Genomic DNA, 24,508 nt, shown 5'->3' on the forward strand with positions numbered 1-24,508 from the left:
TTCCAATGAACCATCACATTTTGAAAAATAACTTTTAGTTTTTGAGAAAACAATATTTGAAGTTTTGATAAAATTTTCGATGTTGCAATTTTCATCGATAAGTTACAAAATTCGCTATAAAATTAATTTCTTGAAGGATCATTGTGGAAATATCACCAATTATTAATTAAAGTATCCTCTTTTTAATACAAAAAGCCGTTTTGAAAAATCACTTTCAGTTCTTGAGAAATAAATTTTTGAAATGATCGACAATTTTTTCGAATTTTGCAATTTTCGCCGATTATGTTTTAAAAATTCGTATAAAATCTATTTCTTGGTATATGAGTATGAAAATTTTCCAAAGTGTTAATAAAAGTGTCCTCTTTTCAATGAACCAACCCATTTTGAAAAATAACTTTTAGTTTTTGAGAAAACAATATTTGAAGTTTTGATAAAATTTTCGATGTTGCAATTTTCATCGATAATTTTCAAAATTTGCTATAAAATTAATTTCTTGAAGGATTCTTGTGGAAATATTACCAATTATTAACTAAAGTGTCCTCTTTTTAATAAGCCGTTTTGAAAAATCACTTTCAGTTTTTGAGAAAAAAATTTTTGAAATAATCCACTAGAAGAAAACAAATTTTATTCTGTACCCACTACATAAAAAAAATAAGAATAACAATAAAAATATCTGTATGTATATACAACAAAAATAAAAAAGTTAAGAGGTGAGGATAGGGCTACCGACCAAGGTCTTTCTGCCCGTGATTTTTGTAGTCGGCGGTTTGTTTCAGTCTTCTCTGACGGCCAGGAGTTTTTGGAAGAGAAGAAGTGGCTTGTTGCGAGGGTGGAGTAATCGAGGCGATATAAGCGTGTGTTGCAAGGCGTTGGTAGGAAAATTTAGAATGGATTTATCGGACAAAGATTGAAGACGGGTATGGATTGCTAGGGTTAAAGAGGGGATTACGGGGGTTCCTAATTCGGGTGATGGATCTCAGTGCAGATCTTTAGGCTACTTCCATTGATTCATATTCTATGATGGGCCTGCATATGGTCTTGTAGATGTGCGAAGCACATGAGGTAGAGATTCCGCGACCGCTGAACGAAAGAGATTTAAAGTGTTTGGCGCGTGTCTTTACTTTCATCTTCACCTTGGTTGCATGAGTGGAAAACTTAAGCGTTCTGTCAAGTATTATGCCAAGATACTTGCAGGTAGGTGAGACGGAGATTGCCGTTGATTGGATTGTAATTGTGGGAGAGGGAGCGCGGGGTGAGAGGAATGGGACAAAAAATTGTGTTTTTGTGGGATTAAGTAAGATGCGCCACTTTCGGTACCAATTTTCCGTTTCGTTTGTGAGCGTCTGCAACTTACGGACCGAGGAAGTGATATCCCTACTGTGCGAGACCAATGCTGTGTCGTCGGCGTAAAGAAGTGCGTATGCAGTGAGGTTAAAGGCGTCTGGGTTGTCGTTGTAAAGATCGTGGCAGAATAGATTGTATAGAGCGGGAGAGATAGGCGAACCCTGAGGAAGGCCTTGCTGAGCGGAGAAGCTGTGGGAGAAGTGATTTTTCAACTTCACGATGGAGGAGCGATTCGACAGGAATTGGTTTATCAGGGTTAGAAGGTAGTATGGCGTTTTTAGCTTATCCAGTTTAAATAGCAATCCTTTGTGCCACACGGAGTCAAAGGCCTTTCGGACGTCCAGAAACACTGCTGCAGATTTCAGTTTTACAAAACGTGCCGCCTGGAAGTTGGAAACCAGAATAGTTAGTGGCTGGGACGTTGATTTTCCGGATTGGAAGCCAAATTGGTAAGGCGGAATTTTCTTTGATACCGCAGCCAGGAGCTTGTTCTTCAAGTGCGTCTCGAAGAGTTTTCCAATTACGGGGAGCAGTGAGATGGGACGATAGTTGGCTGGATCAGATAGAGAGGAATCCTTCTTGGGAATACAAGTAATAATTGACGTCTTCCAGTCGCGCGGGAAATGCTGAGTCGTAAGGCAAAAGTTGATTATTTTTCTGATAAAGCTATGGATGTTAAGATCTAGACTTCTAAGCAGTTTCCTTGTGATGTTATCATAGCCGGGAGCGGTATCTTTTCCCTGTCCAAGAAGAGTAAAATATTCGTCTTCCAACATGAGAGCATCTTCGGGTGTCTCGAACGGTGTCAAAAATGCGGATTCGTACCAATTATCTATAATGCTTTTGTTGTGGGAACAAAACGAAACATCCTCGGTAAAGGTGAATACACCTTCTAGGTAGTCAGCGTGAATGTTGACAATCTCTTCAGGGTTGGAGTGCACACCGTCATCGGTAGGATCAATGAGCTCCTCCGTTCCAGGTGTCTTTTGGTATCTTGATAGTTTTCGAATTTCGTGCCAATAGTTTCTTCCATTACACAGTTTTATTTTGTCACAGGCTTCCATGTACTTTTCCGTTCTGTATTGCTGAATTAGTTTCTGTATCTTTTTTTTGAACTCATTAAACTTCTTTTTCAACTCAGGCACTTCATATACCCTGAAGTCTCGATATAGGCGTCTTTTCTCCTTGATGAGTCTGATAATAAATGGAGGTAGCGGAAAACTGTAGTGTTTGGTGGTTCTGGATGGGCTCGCTTTGTCTATTGACTCCTTAAGACATTTGTTAAACCTTGAAATCGTATCAACTGTGATTGTCTGATGTGCTTCTATGAAGTCTTTCATTATTGAGTTAACTGTCTCCATGTCGCAAAGCTTATAGTTTTTAATTAAAGTCGGAACAGGTTTAGGTACGTTGGTTGTGACGTTGACATAAACTAAAATGCCCAAGTGATCGGAGCATAAATCTGGAACAACTTCTACCTGTGTAATTAGACCGCGGATGTTTCTTGTACAGAACAGTAGATCAGGAGTAGAGTTCGGATTGTTTTCCATAACGTACGTGGGAGGAGTCGTGATTTGTACGAAATTGGACATATTCAGGAAATGTCTTATGTGTTTCCTTTTGGTTGGATTCGGATTGAAGTCACCAATTATGAGACATTTGTCGTGCAGTGAGGCCATGTTAAATATGGATTTCGAATTTTGCAATTTTCACCGATTAAATTTTAAAAATTCGTATAAAATCCACTTCTTGGAATATGAGTATGAAAATTACCCAAAGTGTTAATAAAAGTGTCCTCTTTCGCCAATTTTTTCGAATTAAAATCATTTCATCATTAACAAAGTACACCGGGAAGTAATTTTTTATTAATCATTAATAACGGTGGGTCATCATCAAAGCTCGGATATTTCGGTACCGTCTCAGTAGCGTCGACAGCGCAGAACCTATGGGGCGCGATCATAAATGCACTCCCACCACGCGATCTACCGTTCCGATCGCTCACACATCTATAAGCATGCCAGGCCTGCATTTATCTGTGTTCCGTTCAGAGAATTCAGTACCAATTCATTTAATATCCTTTTTATTTATTGTTAAATCCATCATTTTCTGAATTAGAATTGTACTATTGTTTCAGTTTTTGTTTCAAACGGAGTGTGTTGAATATTTTATTTAATTATCATCGAATATTTTCTTGATTTGTTTTAATTAGAAGTGCATTGTTGTTTTAGGTTTTATAATTTAAAACTACTTCTATTAAGAGTTAATATTTTGATATTTATTAACTGAATTACCCTATTGTTTTAGTTTTTATTATTTATTCCAATGGCACACTTAATAGCGATTTTTGGCGATACGTTCACATTAATTGACAACAATGTATCATTTTGCAACCAAGAAATATCTTCTAAATATGGCCTGTTAGTTCTAGCAGTTACATTTGTGCCAGTTACCAGTTGTGACGTCGAGTTAGGTCGTCATTTTCTGAAGTAAATTTAGAAAAAGTCATTATTATTCAATTATTAAATTTCACCAAATAAGAACTGGGAGTCGAGAAAAATTATAATAAAGTGTATAATTACTTGCTTATTTAGCGTTAATACAGATCCTTGCTAACGCGCGCCTATGGATTACCATGACAACGCTGCAGACCTGAGAACTCGGGACCTTGGCTATGCGTCGCTCGTCAATAACGCAACATTCGTGAACTGGTCGACTGGACTTAGGTACCGAAGAATCCGAGCTCTAGTCATCATATTACACAAAAACTGAAATAGGTTATTTTAGTGGTAATAGATTATAACAGATGGCACTAATATAAGGAAAAAAAGTTAGGCGTGTAAATTGTTTGTTAAAATTTGAATAAACAGGTGGCGCTAATAAGTAATTTAAAATCAAAAGAAATTAAGAATCATAATCGGATGTTTATTAAAGTTACCGTGAGGCCAAAAACCGGCCTTTAAAGGTTAAAACTTTCGTAACGAAACGCTAACATTTTACCTAAAATTTTGGATTTTATACGAATTTTTAAAACTTGTGTGTAACGATCCCATTGTCCAAAATATTTTTAGTCCATACGTATAAAATAGTGGTTTTGGCCGGATATTAAAAACCTATTAGCACTCCACCATTCACAGGAATTAGTATCTCTTTTAGGTGTTAGACACTGCAGATAATAATCAAGTTCAACCTCAATAGGACTATTTTCATTGAATACAACTTTATTTATTAATTTAGTATCCTCCTTTTAATGCAAAAAGCCGTTTTGAAAAATCACTTTTAATTCTTGAGAAATAAATTTTTGAAATGATCGACATTTGTTCGAATTTTGCAATATTCTCCAATTAAGTTTTAAAAATTCGTATAAAATCCACTTCTTGGAATATGAGTATGAAAATTTCCCAAAGTGTTAATAAAAGTGTCCTCTTTCCAATGAACCAACCCATTTTGAAAAATAGCTTTTAGTTTTTGAGAAAACAAAATTTGAAATTTTGATACAATTTTCGATGTTGCAATTTTCATCGATAATTTTCAAAATTTGCTATAAAATTAATTTCTTGAAGGATCCTTGTGGAAATATCACCAATTATTAATTAAAGTATCCTCTTTTTAATGCAAAAAGCCGTTTTGAAAAATCACTATTAGTTTTTGAGAAATAAATTTTTGAAATAATCAACAATTTTTTTTCTTGAAGTTAAAAATATTAAAAAGATTTTTAAATGGAATCTTTTAGGTACCCATGTTAGTAACTTTTGCAAATCATTGTACTTTTTAGTTGAAATAGGTTTTAGTGTCTCTCTTATTGGTTTCAGCAACAATAAGTTAGAATTAGGAATAATTTCCTTAGAATTAACAGTACCTTTCTCTTTTCGTGTTAGGCTTTTAGTGCCTCTATTGAAATCGTTTCTTTAGTGTTTATTTTAAAAATTTCATAGGAACCACTTTAGATATGAAAAATTTTTGATTATTTATATTTTTTTTTTGTTATTCTAAAAGTAAGGTCCGAATTCCTCAGATAAGAGATTAAAATTCTTAAAGTCCATGGTTTTCATTTCCGCTACTTCAATTTTATTACCACAAAGAAAAGCTGTTGCAAATACCATGGAGTTATCTCTATCGATCTCTATTAGTACATGAATTGTATCTGCTTCTATGTAGGTATGTTCTTAAAAGGTATTTTTGTTCTATGCATTTTATGGAAGGCTTCATTTCATTTCCACCTCGTCCAGCTACAATTTCAAAATTGTAAGTGAATTAATTTTTTCCTGGCGCCCTTCCCCCTCTTAAGTCCCCTTAACACTGCTTCCAGTGTTATCTCCTCTCCCCTTTGCACCTCTCGCGCGCCCTCTCCTATTCTTCTCTCTTCCACCCCTCCCAACAATCCCATGAAGTAGGTTCTCCATTCGGTCATTTGTATATCTCTGCTAACTTCCTCTCTTTCCTTCCTCATCCTCTTTAAGTATCTCCATACCTCATTGTCCTCTTACAACTTCCTAATCTTCGCAGCTTCCCTCTCCTTCAGCTCGCTCTTCTTTTTCTTTTTGCATTGTTCTTTGTATTTTCTCCTGGCCTCCATATATCTATTCCTTTCTCCCCTCTCTGCCACTATTTCAATCTCCTTCTAGCTTCTCTCTTCGTCTCTCTGCATTCCCTCTCCCACCATTCGTTCCTTCCCAGTCTAACACCCCGTCGTCCACTCTCTGACCCTAGCTTGCCAACCTTCCCCTATAATGTTCTATGCCCTCTCCTTTATGCACACCTCTGAGGAGGTTGGTAATCCGATTCTGCCAACGCTTTTAAAACTATTTGTAAGCTTATTTTGGATTATTACTTGATTAACAGTCTCATAGTTAGCATAACCAATTTAACTAGTTTTGCTGGTATTCCAATACTCGACAAGAAGGTCATAGTGATTTTATCACTTCGCCGTAATTTGTCTCAATACAAACAAATGGTCGATTTGGCCTAAAACCTGCCTGTTATTCATCTATAATTCTCTCTGGGTATGGTTCTTTCTATCATCTTCATTTTCTCCCTTATAAATAGGGTAAATGATTGACCTTTTCCAATCATACAAAGCGTTTATTTCTTCCCTATTTCAATAACTCAACGGGCTACACAACGAGATGTATTTCGATTGTAAAATAGTCCTCAGGCACGACGTGAAGGTATTATAAGCCTTTTATAACTACATGATCTTATTATTAGATACTTCTATTAATTTCTGTTTTTAAGAAATTAACCAGCAGAAAATATTTACTGTATTCAAGGACAGGAAATAAACGAATCTACAATTATTGTGTAATGAACTAGTGAAAAATAAACAAATCAAAAATAAAAAAAATAACGCTTAAATAATTATTAAATAATATTAATAATTATTAAATGTCATTTGCGTAATTTGTTTATTTTCATTAGTTCAGTATATAATAATTGTAGATTCGTTTATTTCCTGTCCTTTAATTCAGTAAATTAATATAATGAAAGGAGAAAACACTTGGTTTCATTCAATCCAGTAGGACATGATCTATCTGGTTAAATTCTAGGTGTTTCCAAGTTCTTTTATGTATATCATTGTAGGCTTTCATTCCTATAGTTCCTCTGAATTCCTTCTCAATTCATTATCAATTTTGTATCATTTATTGGTATTGAGTGCTTTTTCTAACTCCTGGTAGAATTGTTCTTTGACTGCTGGAACCACACATCCCAGATATGATGCCGAATTCACGCTCACAATAACACTTTCCTCCTCAAAATAGTATAGGTCTATGACGCCAAATTGTGATACGGCATCCCGCACTGTTAGTTTTTAGGGGAATTTGACGGTCTTTGGTGAAAATTTTTGGTGTTTTATTCAGCCCAGTACCAAAAATTTTGATTGTTTACAGCACCAATTGGTTTCCAAATGTTTCCTTGTTTAGAGTTGACCAGATTTTGCGTAGTAAGTCAAAACCAGGAGGTTTTTGGGTAGTACATGTGATCTGATTGTTCTGCTTTGCTATCCATTCTTGATATCAAGCATTAGTCAGGCTGAAGTCTTCATCTGTAGAAATAGCTTCAGTTTTGATTTGCGTTCTCAATCTCCTCGTATATCGTGAGGTCATTCATGCGGCGCAAGTGTGAATGTGGTATATGGCTAAGTACTGAGAGCCATACCATTGGAGTAGATTTGATATCTCCTGCAATCATTCTCATCGTGTTATTAAGCTGAGCATCGAGTTAAGCCACACTGGCGCACAGTATTCAGTGTTAATCGGTTGAGAAGACAAGGCTCAGGATTCTTGAGTCTGTTGATTAACAGGATGGAGGCTCTCCATGTTGGTCCACTGAGCTTGATTATAATATTGTTCCTTGTTTTTACTTTCTCGGCTGTGTGTAACGCCTAGTTATTTTCAATAAGCTTAGTTGCAGAAGTACCTTCCCAGACTCTTTAGATCGGCTGTCAGAATCTTCTCTGATTCTTCGAACGATCTACATCTTATTGCAAGAGCCCAGTCATCAGAGTAACCGTACTTTTTAGATCTTGTTTCTGGCATATCTGCGATATATAGGTTAAATAGCACCCACCCTTGTGACAGGCCGTTTTTGAGTTTTCCTGGTGAGCTCATATTGGATTCAACATATTTATTTATTATTTAGCAGATGAGCTCTTGATTTACATGGGATAATACGGAGAAACTTACAAATGATGACTTCTCTTCGTGCAAAGTTTTGAGCTTTTCTGAGTTTTGACCTGGTGAACGCAGCTCCATTTTGGCTTGAAAGCAGTTCGATTGGTGATACATCAAACACTGTCGGACAGATTCTGTTTTAGATAAACCTTTTAAGTAATTTGTATGTTATTGATAATAATGCGATGTACCTGTAGCTCTTAGGTGAGTTTGCTGCTTCTCCTGAATTTAGATGGCTATTACCTTTGTTTGATTAAATTCTCTGGGTACGTTACCAGGCTAAATTATATTAGTGAAGCATCTAGCCAGCCAAAGTTTAGTGCATATTCCGCTATTTACTAAGAATTCTGGGTTGATACCATCAAGTCCTATTCCCTTACCAAAGTCCATGCTTGGCAGCCATTTCTATTGGCTTTCAGCGTCAAGACTGAAAGGAAGCTTTGGTAAAGGTCATCGCTCTTTTCACACCATCCTGGGACATATTTTCTCCTATACCTTCTGGAGATGCACTTCTTGGCGGTAGTTGTTGCCGCTCCGAGGAATCTAGTATAGTTTTTGTTGTACTTATCAAGGTCTCTAGACAATTTCTCTAACTCAGCCTTTTTAAAATTCCATCTAGGGCGAGAGATAGACGTGTAACGAGTGAAATTTGGTTACCTTCTCTGTAATAACAGGACGGTGCTGGTTGTGGGGGAAATTGCAGAGGAGTTTTCTGGTGGCAGATAGCGGTCGAGTTTTACCATCACTTGAAGTGAAACATAGATCAGGATCTGAAAGTACAGCGGTCTCGATATTTCCATTGCTCATGGCAGCTATTAAAGTCACTCGAGCGATTGGCCATGAAATGGTTACTTGTTTATAAACATTAGATACGGTTATGTCTCCAATTTTGACTACGACACTGTGTATTTCATTGTCTAAAGAGGCAGAAATATAAATAGCATTTTCTATATCATGTACAATATAAATTGCGACGTCAAAAATTATTTCTTAAGAAGATGATCCAATTCCTCATTGTTGTTCTGGACTCTTTGAATAGTTTCAGCAGAAGCATAAGAATTTGAAAAGGATTCAATATTTATTACTGATTAAACAAATCGATCTGTTTTTTTGACCAATTAATAATTTAATTTCTTTGGAATTTCTAAGAGAATTTGTCAAACCTTAAAGAGGTCGAAGAATATCTGAACTTTTTGGAATCAATCTGTGGTAATAGTTAATCATAATCATTAATTGCTTTAATTCTTGATTGTGAAGGTTTGCCACTAACCTAGCTTTTTTTGTTCCATCTTGTTTGGTCCTAAATACCCATCGAGTATCTATTGCCTTTTTTCCATTGGGTAGATCAGCTGGTATCCAAGTGCCATATAGCTGTAGTGCATCTATTTCTTTATTGATTGCTTGTTTCCATTCTTCTCGTGAATTGACAACTTCATTGTACGTCAATTGATTACCTGTATAGTAACAATACGCAGTATACAGTTCATAGTCGTTAAATTTGGAAGGAATTTTGACTTTCCTTTTATTTGTATGTTACCTAATCCTGCACTTGACTTTTCATCTCGAAATTTTGCTTGAAATCATCTTCACTTGTTCTTCGGTCATCTTCTTCTTAGCTTCTTTCTTGAATCAATTCATTTTGCCCAGTCACATTATTTTCTTGCTCTTTATTTTCTCATCCTACTAAATCCGCTTTTATGAATAATGTCAGCTTCATAAAATTGAATATCTCTTGAAATTATTATTTTGTTTGTTTTTTCTTCTCAAAGTCTATAACCTGTTTTTCCATATCCAACTAGCCTGTAGTTAACTGCTCTTGTTTCCAGTTTATCATGCGGTTAAATCAACTTTTCCAGTAGTATTTTTGTTGGACATCTGTTAAACTGGTATGCAGCATATTGAATTACTTCCCCCCAGAGATACTTTGGAAGATTAGTCTCTGCCAACATTGTTCTGACTCTGCTTAGTAAAGTAAAATTGGCTCTTTCACTTACTCTATTTTATTGTAGGGAATTCAACTGTATACCCCTTTGATTACAAAAATTCTTTAGTATATGGGAACTGAATTCTCCTCCACAATCTGCACGAACTCTTGAGCACTTATTTCCTTCTGCTGAAAGTTGTCTGACATATTTCATTATATTGTCTGCAACCTCTGCTTTTAATTTTAATAAGTACACAGTGACAAAATGTGTATGATCATCTACTATTGTTTGATAATACTTTTCACCATTTAGTGTTGGAGTTTTTACTGGCCCTCCAATATCTGTATGTAATAATTCTCCCTTTCTCTTTGACCTTGGCATATCAACAGTTTTGAATGGTAACCTTTTAGCCTTACCTTCTTTACAAGCTTCACAGACTTCATCACTAACTTCTAAAATCTTAGTCGGTATATCTTGATATGTTTATTCACTATTTCTGTTACAATCATTCACATAAGCACAACGCCTTAACATAACCTTTACAACAATACTTGGTACCCAATCACAGAACATATATAAAGAGAAGTGTCTTAAGAATCTTAACGGTCGTTCGTAACTGTCTTATCGGCAAGCTACGGTAACGCCATCTATTTAATGCTAACATATACAATATGGCCTCGGATCTATTTTTGGTAGTCTCTCCTATTCAGCTCCATTCTCTTTATTTCCTCAATGTTCTTTCCCCTCCTTCCCTTCTGCTGAATCGCACTCTAGATGCTTTCCAGTTCCTTCTCCTTTTGCCTTCATCATCCTCTTTGGGAGCTTCTTATGATCTATACGGATCACGTGGCCGTTCTATTGCAACTGTCTGTTCTGTATAGTTTTGAATCTATCACTTCTGGTCCTATCTACTATTCGTCTTAGGTACCTCATTTCTGCAGCTGTTACTTTCCTTTTGTGCTTATCCTGCATTTGGTCACCCGCAAATTACAATGTATTAGGATTCATAATGTTTTAGTATTCTCGAGGTCTTACCAACGTTATAAACTGCAAGAGAATGTCTGGATGTGTACTGATCACATTCTAAACTCCGAGAAAAAGTCTGAAATTGCATTATTAATCTGGTCATTGCTCATCACAAGCCATTCACATCTGATGTTTATGTCTTCATCCTCGTTTCCTATTTGTTAATTGAATCTTCATTATTTTACTCATCTTTGCATTTATTTCCATTCCTGCACTTTGTACATTAACATTCCATTTGTTGACTGCGGCTTGCAACTTCATGACTGTGTTCGCTGGTGTCAATGCTGTCATTCACATATACAAGATTTTGGAAGCTTCCTTTCTCCAGTGTCCGAAATTTAGGTTCAGTTTACTTTACAATTTGGCCCTAACCACAATAAGAGAGGGGAAATCTCCTTGTTTCATTCCTTTTTCCAAATTGAAACTTTTAGGCTTTACCTCCCTTATTCCGATTATTCCTGTTGTTCTTTTGTACAAGCAGTGCACTCAGGTCTAAGAGTTTTGCTTCGTCTAGTCTCTTCTCTGCTACATTCTAATTTTATATATTTGAGTTGGGTTTGTCTATTTTTCCGGAATACCGCTTTTTCCTCTTGCAGTTGTTTATCTTTGTAACGTCTGATCTTTATCTTTAGTATATCTTCTTTATGCATGATGATAGACAGATAGTTATCACAATCATTCGTGCTTCCATTCTTGTGATTTCTCCATCCCACGCTTGCTGGCATATTCTTTGGATTCATTCCCCTATTTCTCTCCCTGCGTATTTGGCCATGTTGAAGTTGATTTCGCCTCTTTGCCATTTTCAACATAAGTATCATTTCCTTTACTTCGTCTATGGTTATATGTTATTCCTCCTCTATTTCCAGACTTGTGTTGTATCACAACTCTGGAATCCTCTGGATACTCTGGATATCCAGTGTTTTGCTTTCCTCTGTTACTATATTTCCGGTCTTATCCTTTATACATCATGTTGTTTTGCCATATTTTCCTCTTAGATGTTTAACTGTTATCCAGAACTGTTTCTTATTATTTCTGTTGTCTTTAAGGTTTCCCTCTATTTCCTTGCCGAAGTCTTCCCATACTTTCTTCTTTGCTTCTTTGCCTACTCCTGAAGAGAAAAAAGATAGATTGACATATACTCAATCTATCTTTTTCTCTTTTCGTCTATAGTTGTCTTTTCCATGCCTTCATCTTTTCTTGGACTTTCTGCTTTACCTCCTCGCTCCACCATTTTGTTCTTTTTTTGGACCCAATACTCTATTTCCTCTGCCCAGGTCATTCCCTAACCTGCCATTTCAATCCCCTATAATAATTACATCTCTCAATCTACCTTTAGTCCTGTCCCATGTGTGGTCAAGAACAACTCTATTTCTGTGATTTCTGCATTCTCCGTCGGTGCGTAGATTTGTATGAGTGTTACTTTTTCACTCAGCACCATACCTAATGTAATTATTCATGAGTTTATACCTTCCCAGTAAGTTATTTGGTTAGCTAGATCATTTGCTCTTATTCTCAGTGGCACGCCTGAGTAGATCAGTTTATATCCTTTATCCAATGTCACTTCTTTATTTCATTTCCTCGTTCACTCAACCTTCTCATGTTCAATATCCCCACTCTTGTCCATATTAAACAAAAGTAGGTTCCATTACCATACTGAGTTACCAGAGCCTCGTAAGTTATCTAGTAGAAGCACCACGTTCAGGTGAGGTTGTCAAAATTTATCTGTTGTCTTCTTTTTGCATCGGTTCTTCTTGTCATCTCAATTGCTTTCTGCTATTTGAAGTAGTGATGTTGTTTGCAAAACCACATTTCAAAAAATTTTATCATCAATTTTGCTTGCCATCAACTGTAACATCACTTTGAAACAATCAGAATCCTTTCCTGATCATTTCCCTATTAGTGATAGAATTAAGAAAATGAAAATAAAACAATTTTTTTTAAGGAACCCTTAGAACAATGGCGAAACTTAAAAGGGTACAACCTTCTCCAATATTTATACGAAGACATGCCAAAGTGGCAAAACACATTTCAATCTCACGTCCAATTCACTCGTTACAAAATTCAAACGAGCGCTCCAAAATCTCCATCGACTACAGTTCAAATTTTTGAACGTTCGATTCAAAACAATCGATTTTGCTTTCTCGAAATGGCCAAAGACAGCGGGATGCACCCAAATGAATTTGCCGTTTTAAACGAATGGTATCAATGGATTCAAGAAATATCCGATATATCTTTAGATTTAATAGGTTAATATTTTCGAATTTAAATTAAATTAATGTGTGGATTATTTTTTTTGATTGTAGTTTATTTGAGGAGTACGCCTGAAAAAGTTTTTGAACGCACTAAAGATCGTGGACGTCCCGAAGAAACCGGGATCACGTTGGATTATTTAAAAAAGCTGCATGAGTATCATGAACGCTGGTTGACTAGTAATAATCCGAAATTAAATAAGATACCCGTTTGGATTTTGGATGCGGATAAAACTTTGGAGGATATTCGGGAGCAATACGATTTGTTAAAAAGTAGTTTGGAGGATAAAGGTAAATTGAAAATGGCGAAAAAGTCATTGTTTAAAGATTAAAATTAAACGATTTGTGTTTGAAAGGATTTGTTTTTTAATAAATTTGTTAAATTTTTGAAAAAAGTAATACAACCTAATTTTTAATTACTTCCTGTTGTTTTAGACATATATTTTAGTTATTAGTAGAAGATTTAGTAGGCATTTTTTTAGTCGTTGCAGAAGATCATATTCTCATTCACAGAATAGAAAATTTTTGTTGAAGAAGACCATATTGTTAGTGCAGAAAACTAGATACTGCTTACAGAAGAGTAGATATTGTTTGAGCAAGACTATATACTGCTTGGACAAGACTGTATACTGCTGGAACGAGACTATATATATATATAGATATATATATACTGCTTACAGGTTATTCTCTAACACAGTCTTTTTCAATTAGCACTGGAGGGCAACTTGTAATTGTAAAAGTTTCTACAGCTGTAACAGCTCAGCTTAACTGCATTTCTATCATATAATGCATATCAACCACAATAATGCAATTCTTTCAAACTTTGCATGAAACATGGTGAGACTACAACCATCACCTTCGCTCTACCATTAACGGGACAGAAACCAACACAATTTCACAATATCAGATATGAGCGACAAATCTGCGCCGGTGTCAATTAAAGCCGTAAAGTTCCGTTCATTAATACATATTTGAATTATGTTATTTGATTTTCCACTAGAACAAAAGACAGATAGAGAAACAACACGTATCCCCAGATAAACATCCTTCATCTTTCTCAATTCTTTCGGTTATGAAAATTTAAAGAATTTCGTTGTTTAACAAGTTGATGATGGTAACACTTGGAAATGGAAGCATGTTATAAAAAAACTTTTAGAAAAAAAGTTGTAGCAACTTGTATTCCTAACAATATTGATCTGTTGCACTTTTGCTCTAAGATGCGTAAATGTCAAAAAAAATACGAAAATATGAAAATTTTATGAATTTGTTGCTCTTTCAAGTTATTAAAGGTAACACTTAAAAATCGGAGCATGCTATACAAAAACTTTTATAACAAAAATTTTTGCAAATTTTATTGTTAACAATATTGCTCTCTTGCACTTTTGCTCTTAGATATGTCAATATCGAGATAGATACGAAAACATGAAAATTTGATGAATTTGTTGCTTTTTCATGTTATTAAAGGTAATATTTGAGAATCGGAGCTTGGTATAAAAAAACTTTTATAACAAAAATTTTTGCAAATTTTATTGTTAACAATATTGCTGTGTTGCAGTTTTACCCTTAGATGCGTCAATATCGAGATAGATACCAAAATATGAAAATTTGATGAATTTGTTGCCTTTTCAAGTTATTAAAGGTAACACTTGAGAATCGGAGCTTGCTATAAGAAAACTTTTATAACAAAAATTGTTGCAAATTTTATTGTTAACAATATTGCTGTGTTGCAGTTTTACCCTTAGATGCGTCAATATCGAGATAGATACGAAAATATGAAAATTTGATAAATTTGTTGCTCTTAGTTATTAAAGGTAACACTTGAGAATCGGAGCTTGCTACAAGAAAACTTCTATAACAAAAATTGTTGCAAATTTTATTGTTAACAATATTGCTCTCTTGCACTTTTGCTCTTAGATACGTCAATATCGAGATAGATACCAAAATATGAAAATTTGATGAATTTGTTGCCTTTTCAAGTTATTAAAGGTAACACTTGAGAATCGGAGCTTGCTATAAGAAAACTTTTATAACAAAAATTGTTGCAAATTTTATTGTTAACAATATTGCACTTTTGCTCTTAGATACGTCAATATCGAGATAGATACAAAAATATGAAAATGTTATTAATTTCTTGCTCTTTCAAGTTATTAAAGGTAACACTTGAAAATCGGAGCTTGCTATACAATAACTTTTATAACAAAAGTTGTAGCAAATTTTATTGTTAACAATATTGCTCTCTTGCACTTTTGCTCTTAGATACGTCAATATCGAGATAGATACGAAAATATGAAAATTTGATGAATTTGTTGCTTTTTCATGTTATTAAAGGTAATACTTGAGAATCGGAGCTTGCTATAAAAAAACTTTTATAACAAAAATTTTTGCAAATTTTATTGTTAACAATATTGCTGTGTTGCAGTTTTACCCTTAGATGCGTCAATATCGAGATAGATACCAAAATATGAAAATTTGATGAATTTGTTGCCTTTTCAAGTTATTAAAGGTAACACTTGAGAATCGGAGCTTGCTATAAGAAAACTTTTATAACAAAAATTGTTGCAAATTTTATTGTTAACAATATTGCTGTGTTGCAGTTTTACCCTTAGATGCGTCAATATCGAGATAGATACGAAAATATGAAAATTTGATAAATTTGTTGCTCTTAGTTATTAAAGGTAACACTTGAGAATCGGAGCTTGCTACAAGAAAACTTCTATAACAAAAATTGTTGCAAATTTTATTGTTAACAATATTGCTCTCTTGCACTTTTGCTCTTAGATACGTCAATATCGAGATAGATACCAAAATATGAAAATTTGATGAATTTGTTGCCTTTTCAAGTTATTAAAGGTAACACTTGAGAATCGGAGCTTGCTATAAGAAAACTTTTATAACAAAAATTGTTGCAAATTTTATTGTTAACAATATTGCACTTTTGCTCTTAGATACGTCAATATCGAGATAGATACAAAAATATGAAAATGTTATTAATTTCTTGCTCTTTCAAGTTATTAAAGGTAACACTTGAAAATCGGAGCTTGCTATACAATAACTTTTATAACAAAAGTTGTAGCAAATTTTATTGTTAACAATATTGCTCTCTTGCACTTTTGCTCTTAGATACGTCAATATCGAGATAGATACGAAAATATGAAAATTTGATGAATTTGTTGCTTTTTCATGTTATTAAAGGTAATACTTGAGAATCGGAGCTTGCTATAAAAAAACTTTTATAACAAAAATTTTTGCAAATTTTATTGTTAACAATATTGCTGTGTTGCAGTTTTACCCTTAGATGCGTCAATATCGAGATAGATACCAAAATATGAAAATTTGATGAATTTGTTGCCTTTTCAAGTTATTAAAGGTAACACTTGAGAATCGGAGCTTGCTATAAGAAAACTTTTATAACAAAAATTGTTGCAAATTTTATTGTTAACAATATTGCTGTGTTGCAGTTTTACCCTTAGATGCGTCAATATCGAGATAGATACGAAAATATGAAAATTTGATAAATTTGTTGCTCTTAGTTATTAAAGGTAACACTTGAGAATCGGAGCTTGCTACAAGAAAACTTCTATAACAAAAATTGTTGCAAATTTTATTGTTAACAATATTGCTCTCTTGCACTTTTGCTCTTAGATACGTCAATATCGAGATAGATACCAAAATATGAAAATTTGATGAATTTGTTGCCTTTTCAAGTTATTAAAGGTAACACTTGAGAATCGGAGCTTGCTATAAGAAAACTTTTATAACAAAAATTGTTGCAAATTTTATTGTTAACAATATTGCTCTCTTGCACTTTTGCTCTTTGATACGTCAATATCGAGATAGATACAAAAATATGAAAATGTTATTAATTTCTTGCTCTTTCAAGTTATTGAAGGTAACACTTGAAAATCGGAGCTTGCTATACAAAAACTTTTATAACAAAAGTTATAACAAATTTTATTGTTAACAATATTGCTGTGTTGCAGTTTTACCCTTAGATGCGTCAATATCGAGATAGATGCCAAAATATGAAAATTTGATGAATTTGTTGCCTTTTCATGTTATTAAAGGTAACACTTGATAATCGGAGCTTGCTATAAGAAAACTTTTATAACAAAAATTGTTGCAAATTTTATTGTTAACAATATTGCTCTCTTGCACTTTTGCTCTTTGATACGTCAACATCGAGATAGATACAAAAATATGAAAATGTTATTAATTTCTTGCTCTTTCAAGTTATTAAAGGTAACACTTGAAAATCGGAGCTTGCTATACAATAACTTTTATAACAAAAGTTGTAGCAAATTTTATTGTTAACAATATTGCTCTCTTGCACTTTTGCTCTTAGATACGTCAATATCGAGATAGATACGAAAATATGAAAATTTGATGAATTTGTTGCTTTTTCATGTTATTAAAGGTAATACTTGAGAATCGGAGCTTGGTATAAAAAAACTTTTATAACAAAAATTTTTGCAAATTTTATTGTTAACAATATTGCTCTCTTGCACTTTTGCTCTTTAATACGTCAATATCAAGATAGATACCAAAATATGAAAATTTGATGAATTTGTTGCCTTTTCAAGTTATTAAAGGTAACACTTGAGAATCGGAGCTTGCTATAAGAAAACTTTTATAACAAAAATTGTTGCAAATTTTATTGTTAACAATATTGCTGTCTTGCAGTTTTACCCTTAGATGCGTCAATATCGAGATAGATACCAAAATATGAAAATTTGATGAATTTGTTGCCTTTTCAAGTTATTAAAGGTAACACTTGAGAATCGGAGCTTGCTATAAGAGAACTTTTATAACAAAAATTGTTGCAAATTTTATTGTTAACAATATTGCTCTCTTGCACTTTTGCCCTTTGATACGTCAATATCGAGATAGATACAAAAATATGAAAATTTTATGAATTTGTTGCTCTTTCAAGTTATTAAAGGTAACACTTGAGAGTCGGAGCTTGCTATTAGAGAACTTTTATAACAAAAATTGTTGCAAATTTTATTGTTAACAATATTGCTCTCTTGCACTTTTGCTCTTTGATACGTCAATATCGAGATAGATACAAAAATATGAAAATGTTATTAATTTCTTGCTCTTTCAAGTTATTAAAGGTAACACTTCAAAAATCGGAGCTTGCTATACAAAAACTTTTATAACAAAAGTTGTAGCAAATTTTATTGTTAACAATATTGCTCTCTTGCACTTTTGCTCTTAGATACGTCAATATCGAGATAGATACGAAAATATGAAAATTTGATGAATTTGTTGCTTTTTCATGTTATTAAAGGTAATACTTGAGAATCGGAGCTTGGTTTAAAAAAACTTTTATAACAAAAATTTTTGCAAATTTTATTGTTAACAATATTGCTCTCTTGCACTTTTGCTCTTTAATACGTCAATATCGAGATAGATACCAAAATATGAAAATTTGATGAATTTGTTGCCTTTTCAAGTTATTAAAGGTAACACTTGAGAATCGGAGCTTGCTATAAAACAACTTTTATAACAAAAATTGTTGCAAATTTTATTGTTAACAATATTGCTCTTTTGCTCTTTGATACGTCAATATCGAGATAGATACAAAAATATGAAAATTTTATTATTTTCTTGCTCTTTCAAGTTATTAAAGGTAACACTTGAGAATCGGAGCTTGCTACAAGAAAACTTTTATAACAAAAAATTGTTGCAAATTTTATTGTTAACAATATTACTGTCTTGCACTTTTGCTCTTAGATACGTCAATATTGAGGTAGATACGAAAATTTGATGAATTTGGATCGCAGCATGTTACAAAAAAACTTTTAGCACAAAAGCTGTAACAAATTTTATTATTAACAATATTGCTCTCTTGCACTTTTACTTTTAGATGCGTCAATATCTATTGTGACCCGTTTTTTCGGTTTTTCTCGCCGAGTTTTTATTTTTTCTATTTACCGCTTTGGAACAATGTAGAACAACTCTAGAACAACGATGAAAAATTTATAAATCAAAAAATGGGGGGCTAACTTCCCGCACTCGGTTCCCCCAGGGGTTTGCTTTACAACATTGCCCTTTAAATCTAGCTTTTTCAGGTAACCTTTCGTCTTCTTCACTTCCTCTCTTATGTATATAAGATAAGCATTGGAAAGGAAGTTTTAGAATTTTTAACCCAAAGTTGTCTTTGATTTGCATATAACTGTTTCACATCTGGGTCTATTAGCCACTACATTGTGTCTTAGCTTTATTTCCAAACTAAATTTGTCACAGAGTATGAGCAAATCATTTAAAAATTATTTCTACACATTATCAATAATGGAAATTTTAAACTAGGTATGAATAAAACTGAAACAACATCTTTTACATTAATCTTTAAATGAATCCGTTTATTTATTTTTTAACTTTAACCTTACTTAGAAAACATAACCTAAAAAATACTTTCGGAACACATTTTTTATCCATTTAAATACAAAAAAATTTTAAATATTCCTTTTAACGGCGTCTTCAATGTCGCCGATAATCCCCTTGAATTTTTGCCATTGCTCCATCGTTAGCATAATCCCTTTCTTCCCCGGTTTTAGATCACCTCCGGCATCCATATAAAACTCTCGGATATTAACGTACCATTTTCCTTTAAATTCGGTTAATTTTACAAAACGATTCTTTCCTAAATCCCATGATAATTCATCATCCCCGTCGGATTTTTTCGATGGTTTTGCAGCCTCCGGTTTCGATTTTTTAACCGGTAATTTCTAATAAAATTAAAAATGGTGTAAATTTTTTTAATTATAAAAAAAAATTAATTTCTTACATCATCTGGACCAGAATCCGAATCGGAATCAGAAGATTGAACCCTTTTCTTAGTTTTAGGCATATTTTTCAATATTAAAACAAATTTAATTCGACTAAATTAAAACCTTTCTTGTGGCGAAATATTGAGGTTATGTCAAAAAAGCGTTACGAAAACGAAACGTCGATTTTGGTGATGCCAACTTAAAAAAATTAAATTTGTTTATTTTAATTCATTAATTAATATTAAATAAGATTGTTTTGATCGGTTTAAAATGGGAAATTGTTGTTAATACGGGTGATTTAAATGATTTTTAATAATAAATTGGGGGGTTTGTTAAAATATAGGTTAGGTTATTTTATTAAGTGTCACTTGTCAAAAAAAGTACGTGTTTTTCTTCGATAAAAGTGTAAAAATCTGAGTTTCGAAGCGAAATGGGACGTTTTTATTGAGATTAATCTCTTTTTTACCGGAAATGATGTCTTAATTAATTAGAGTCGATTAATTAATTAATTAATTGGTGAGTAAATAATTTCAATTTTTTTGATGATATTTTTTGGGTTATATTTTGTTAGATTATGGATCAACAAGATTGTACCGAAAATATATGTAGAGTGTGTCGTTCGGAAGAAGTCCCCGATCGGCCGCTTTTCCACCCTTGCATTTGTACCGGCACAATTAAATTTATCCATCAGGAGTGCCTCCTACAATGGATGCGGTATTCCCGGAAAGAATATTGCGAATTATGTGGTTACCGCTTTTCGTTTACTCCGATTTATTCGCCGGATATGCCCCGGAGACTCCCTTTACGCGACCTTGCAATCGGTTTTTTAACTTCGATTATAACCGCGGCGAAATATTGGTTGCATTATACTTTAGTGGCGGTGGCTTGGTTGGGGGTTGTGCCGCTTACGGCGTGTCGAATATACCAATTTGTGTTTTCGGGGAACATCGAGGTTATAATAACCACAGAGAATATAGCAGGGGACATTTTCCATGGATGTTTTGTTGTAACTTGCACTTTATTTACTTTTATTGGCTTGGTTTGGTTGAGAGAGCAAGTTTTGCATGGAGGGGGGCCGAATTGGTTGGGGGAAAACGAAAATGTCCCTGAAAATGAGAACATAGTTGAAGTGTTATTACCCAATAATAACGAAGAAAACTTGCTAAATCAAGAAAATATTGAAGAAAACGAAATTGTGGATAATGAAGAGAATAATGAGAATAATTGGATCCCTATGGAGTGGGATCGCGCGGCGGAAGAAGTGACTTGGGAGCGACTTTTGGGGTTAGATGGATCCTTAGCTTTCTTGGAGCACGTTTTTTGGGTCTTATCCCTTAATAGTTTGTTTATATTGATATTTGCGTTCACCCCTTATCACATTGGGATGATCTTTTTATCCTCCCTTAACTTAAAAACGGCGAATTTTCACTTCGAGGGGCTTTTAACGACACTTTTGGGCTACTTGATTATTGGGTTCTTATTGATTTTGTTGCATTACATCGCCGCGTTGTTTGGGTTGCAGAAAGCAAGGCGAATACTCGGACTATGCTATGTTGTAGTCAAGGTTTCAATGCTATCAGTCGTTGAAATCGGGATTTTGCCGCTAATTTGCGGATGGTGGCTGGATATTTGCTCCTTGGCTATGTTTGATGCAACCTTAAAGGACCGCGAATTGAGTTTTAAGCTAGCCCCAGGAACCTCGATCTTTATACATTGGCTAATAGGCATGGTCTATGTTTATTATTTTGCAAGCTTCGTTTTATTATTGCGCGAAATTTTGCGCCCGGGCGTTTTATGGTTCTTGCGCAACTTAAACGACCCCGATTTTAGCCCAATTCAAGAAATGATACACTTACCCATACTAAGACACGTGCGCCGATTAATCTTATCCGCGATTATTTTCGGCAGCGCCGTTATGTTGATGATTTGGGTCCCAATTCGCGTCCTAAAAGCTTTCTTCCCATCCTTTTTACCCTACACTGTATCCCTAAGCGGGGGCGAAAGCCAAGTGAACGAGCTATCATTAGAGTTATTATTGTTACAAGTGATTTTACCCGCGCTGTTGGAGCAAAGCCACACGAGAAATTGGTTAAAAAAGTTCGTTAAAAGTTGGTGCAAAGTGATTTCGTGGTGTTTAGGACTCGGCTCATACCTCTTAGGCGACGAAAACGAAGCAAATCAAGACGAACAAAACCGCGATGAGAACCAACAAGATCCACCTGGGGGCGAAAATGAACCGAACGAAGCCGAAAATGAACGAGTCGAAGTCGAAAATGAAGATGATGACGAAAACGACGAAGATAATCACCCAACTTTATTCATGAGAGTTGCGTATCATCAAAACGAAGCGGAAAATTCACAAGAACTCGCCGGGAATAGCTCAAAACAAGTTGAAAATCAAGAAATAAACGAAAATGGGGTTCAAAATCACCAAATTGAACCAAACGAAATCGATGAACACCAAGATCAAGAAAATCCAAATTTAATACAAAACCCTGTCCCAAATCAAAATCAAAATCCTCGCCAAAATAACCCAAATCAAGCTCAAAATGATTTTCAACCGGAAGTGATTGGAGGTGGTTTAGGTGCGGTACATCACGCCCTCTTGCTTCGCGAAGGTCGAACCGGTTACCAACCGTACGAAAAGCCGAATTTTTTCGCGTTAAAACTCCTTTTATTGGTAACGTTAATTTCGATAACTTTAATATTAACCAGTTTATTAGCCCTAACGATTCCCGTTTATTTGGGTCGAAAAATAATGTCGTTTTGGTTTATTAATTCGTTACCGATCAACTCGTCTACTCATCGGCAGATGGCAGTCGTTCAAACGGGGGTTAAAATTTATGAATTGTATACGGCTGCGTGTGGGACTTATTTTTGTTGGTTGATAGCGCGCGGGACTTCGTTAATTTTCGGGTTTTTGCCGCAAGGTCGAAAAGAGATTTTTGAGAAGTTAAAAAATTGGTTTTTGATCGGTGCGAAAATGTTTATTTCGGGGGTGATTTTGTTGGGGTTGATTCCGTTTTTGTTTGGGTTGTTGTTGGAGTTGGTGATTATTGTACCTTTAAGGGTGCCGATTTATCAAACGCCCGTATTTTTTGTTTGGCAAGATTGGGCGTTGGGCGTTTTGTATACAAAAATAGCCTGCGCTATCACTATGATGGGTCCGGATTGGTGGTTAAAAACCGCGATCGAAAGGGTTTATCGGGATGGGTTGAGAGAAATGCAATTAAAGGTTGTTTTAAAGGATTTAGCGGGGCCGGTTTTGGTTTGTTTTGGGTTGTTTTTAGCTGTTCCGTACGTTTTGGCGTATTCTTTAGCGCCCATTTTTATCGTTAATATTCAGATAAGGATTTTAATTGCGAGGAGAATCTATCCGTTTTTACTTTTAATGGGAATCGGAGCGTTTGCCGTTATTTTGCAAATACGGCAATTAAAAAGATTATATGAACATATTAAAAATGATAAATATTTGGTTGGGCAAAGGTTGGTTAATTATAATCATAGATAATTTTGTTGAAAACTTTTATTATTAATTTTTGATAAAATAATTCATTTTTCTGTTTAAAATCAAAAATTTTTGTTATTAATTGATTGATTAATTATTTTTCGATTTGTGTATATAATGTTATAATTTATGTTCTGGTTAATCTTTTTTTATTGTATTAATTGTAATTAGTTTGGTTTATACAGGATTTTTTCTTGATTAGATGATTTATTGAACCATCCTGTATATATATCTTTTGTTGTAAATATATAGTAAAATGAGAACGCGGTTAATTTAGCTATTAATAAGTATTTCTATTGTATTGAAAATGAAAAGATGTAAAAAATAAATAAAAAAGGAATAAATTGAACAATTCAAATTTTTTTTATAACACATATTTTTGTATACAGGATGTATCTGGTTCCTTAGAACTTTTTTAGGTTCCATTATAATGCCTTTATTAATAGAAACAACAGAAAAAAAAAAGATTACAAATGTGCGCAGGGCGGAGTTAGGACCATAGTCCTCACCAATGATCTCGCGGAGCCCTTTTTTGAAGGTGCTCAGTGACAACGACTTAAGAGAACTTGGCAACGGGTTGTAAAGCCTGGGTAGATTAAAAGAGAAAGACCGTTGAAACAAAACCGAGCGATGCTGAGGTGGAGTAATGAAGCCCTTGGATCTGATGTTCAAATTATGAACATCAGTCCGAAATGATATTTTATTATAAAGATAAGAAGGCGACTTAAATAAAAGTAATTTATGATAAAAAGTTAACAGATGTAATTTCCTCCTGTTAGCCATATTAAGCCAACCCACCTCCTTCAAAAAACATGTAACGTGATCTCTCAAACGCAACCCAAAAATCAATCTCAGACAGGCGTTCTGAACTTTCTGAATACGGCCGGCAGTTACCTGATCCAGACAAGTGCCGTAGACCTTTAAAGTAACATGATCCCTAAATCTGACATCACAATCCATTAGGAGGCCAAGATTACGACAACAACCCGCAACGCCCAAGTCACCACTATCCAGC

At 34.3% G+C, this 24,508-nt stretch overlaps 3 protein-coding genes across 5 annotated transcripts in view; 2 read left to right on the forward strand and 1 right to left on the reverse strand.

Annotated features, from left to right (window-relative positions):
• LOC111416219 (deoxynucleoside kinase-like) overlaps window positions 1–13,616 on the forward strand; it is a 34,099-nt gene extending 20,483 nt beyond the window's left edge. For all 3 annotated transcript variants that reach the window (XM_071195924.1, XM_023048184.2, XM_023048186.2), the window contains exons 3-4: window positions 12,906–13,209; window positions 13,267–13,616. In XM_071195924.1, the coding sequence (XP_071052025.1) occupies window positions 12,906–13,209; window positions 13,267–13,544 (582 nt within the window). In that variant the 3' untranslated portion in view covers window positions 13,545–13,616. The remainder of the gene's footprint in view (window positions 1–12,905; window positions 13,210–13,266) is intronic.
• A 5,933-nt stretch (window positions 13,617–19,549) lies between these two features.
• On the reverse strand, window positions 19,550–20,161 carry LOC111416218 (single stranded-binding protein c31A). Its single transcript, XM_023048183.2, has 2 exons — window positions 20,003–20,161; window positions 19,550–19,943 (listed from the first exon to the last, which is right to left on the reverse strand). The coding sequence occupies exons 1-2, from the start codon at window positions 20,063–20,065 to the stop codon at window positions 19,671–19,673; spliced, it is 336 nt and encodes a 111-aa protein (XP_022903951.1). The 5' UTR covers window positions 20,066–20,161; the 3' UTR covers window positions 19,550–19,670.
• A 167-nt stretch (window positions 20,162–20,328) lies between these two features.
• On the forward strand, window positions 20,329–23,845 carry LOC111416217 (E3 ubiquitin-protein ligase MARCHF6). The gene is made up of 2 exons (XM_023048182.2): window positions 20,329–20,501; window positions 20,557–23,845. The coding sequence occupies exon 2, from the start codon at window positions 20,560–20,562 to the stop codon at window positions 23,494–23,496; it is 2,937 nt and encodes a 978-aa protein (XP_022903950.2). The 5' UTR covers window positions 20,329–20,501; window positions 20,557–20,559; the 3' UTR covers window positions 23,497–23,845.
• The last annotated feature ends 663 nt before the right edge of the window (window positions 23,846–24,508 follow it).

Source organism: Onthophagus taurus, chromosome 5 (genome assembly GCF_036711975.1).
Source record: "Onthophagus taurus isolate NC chromosome 5, IU_Otau_3.0, whole genome shotgun sequence".
NCBI classification, from domain to species: Eukaryota; Metazoa; Arthropoda; class Insecta; order Coleoptera; family Scarabaeidae; genus Onthophagus; species Onthophagus taurus.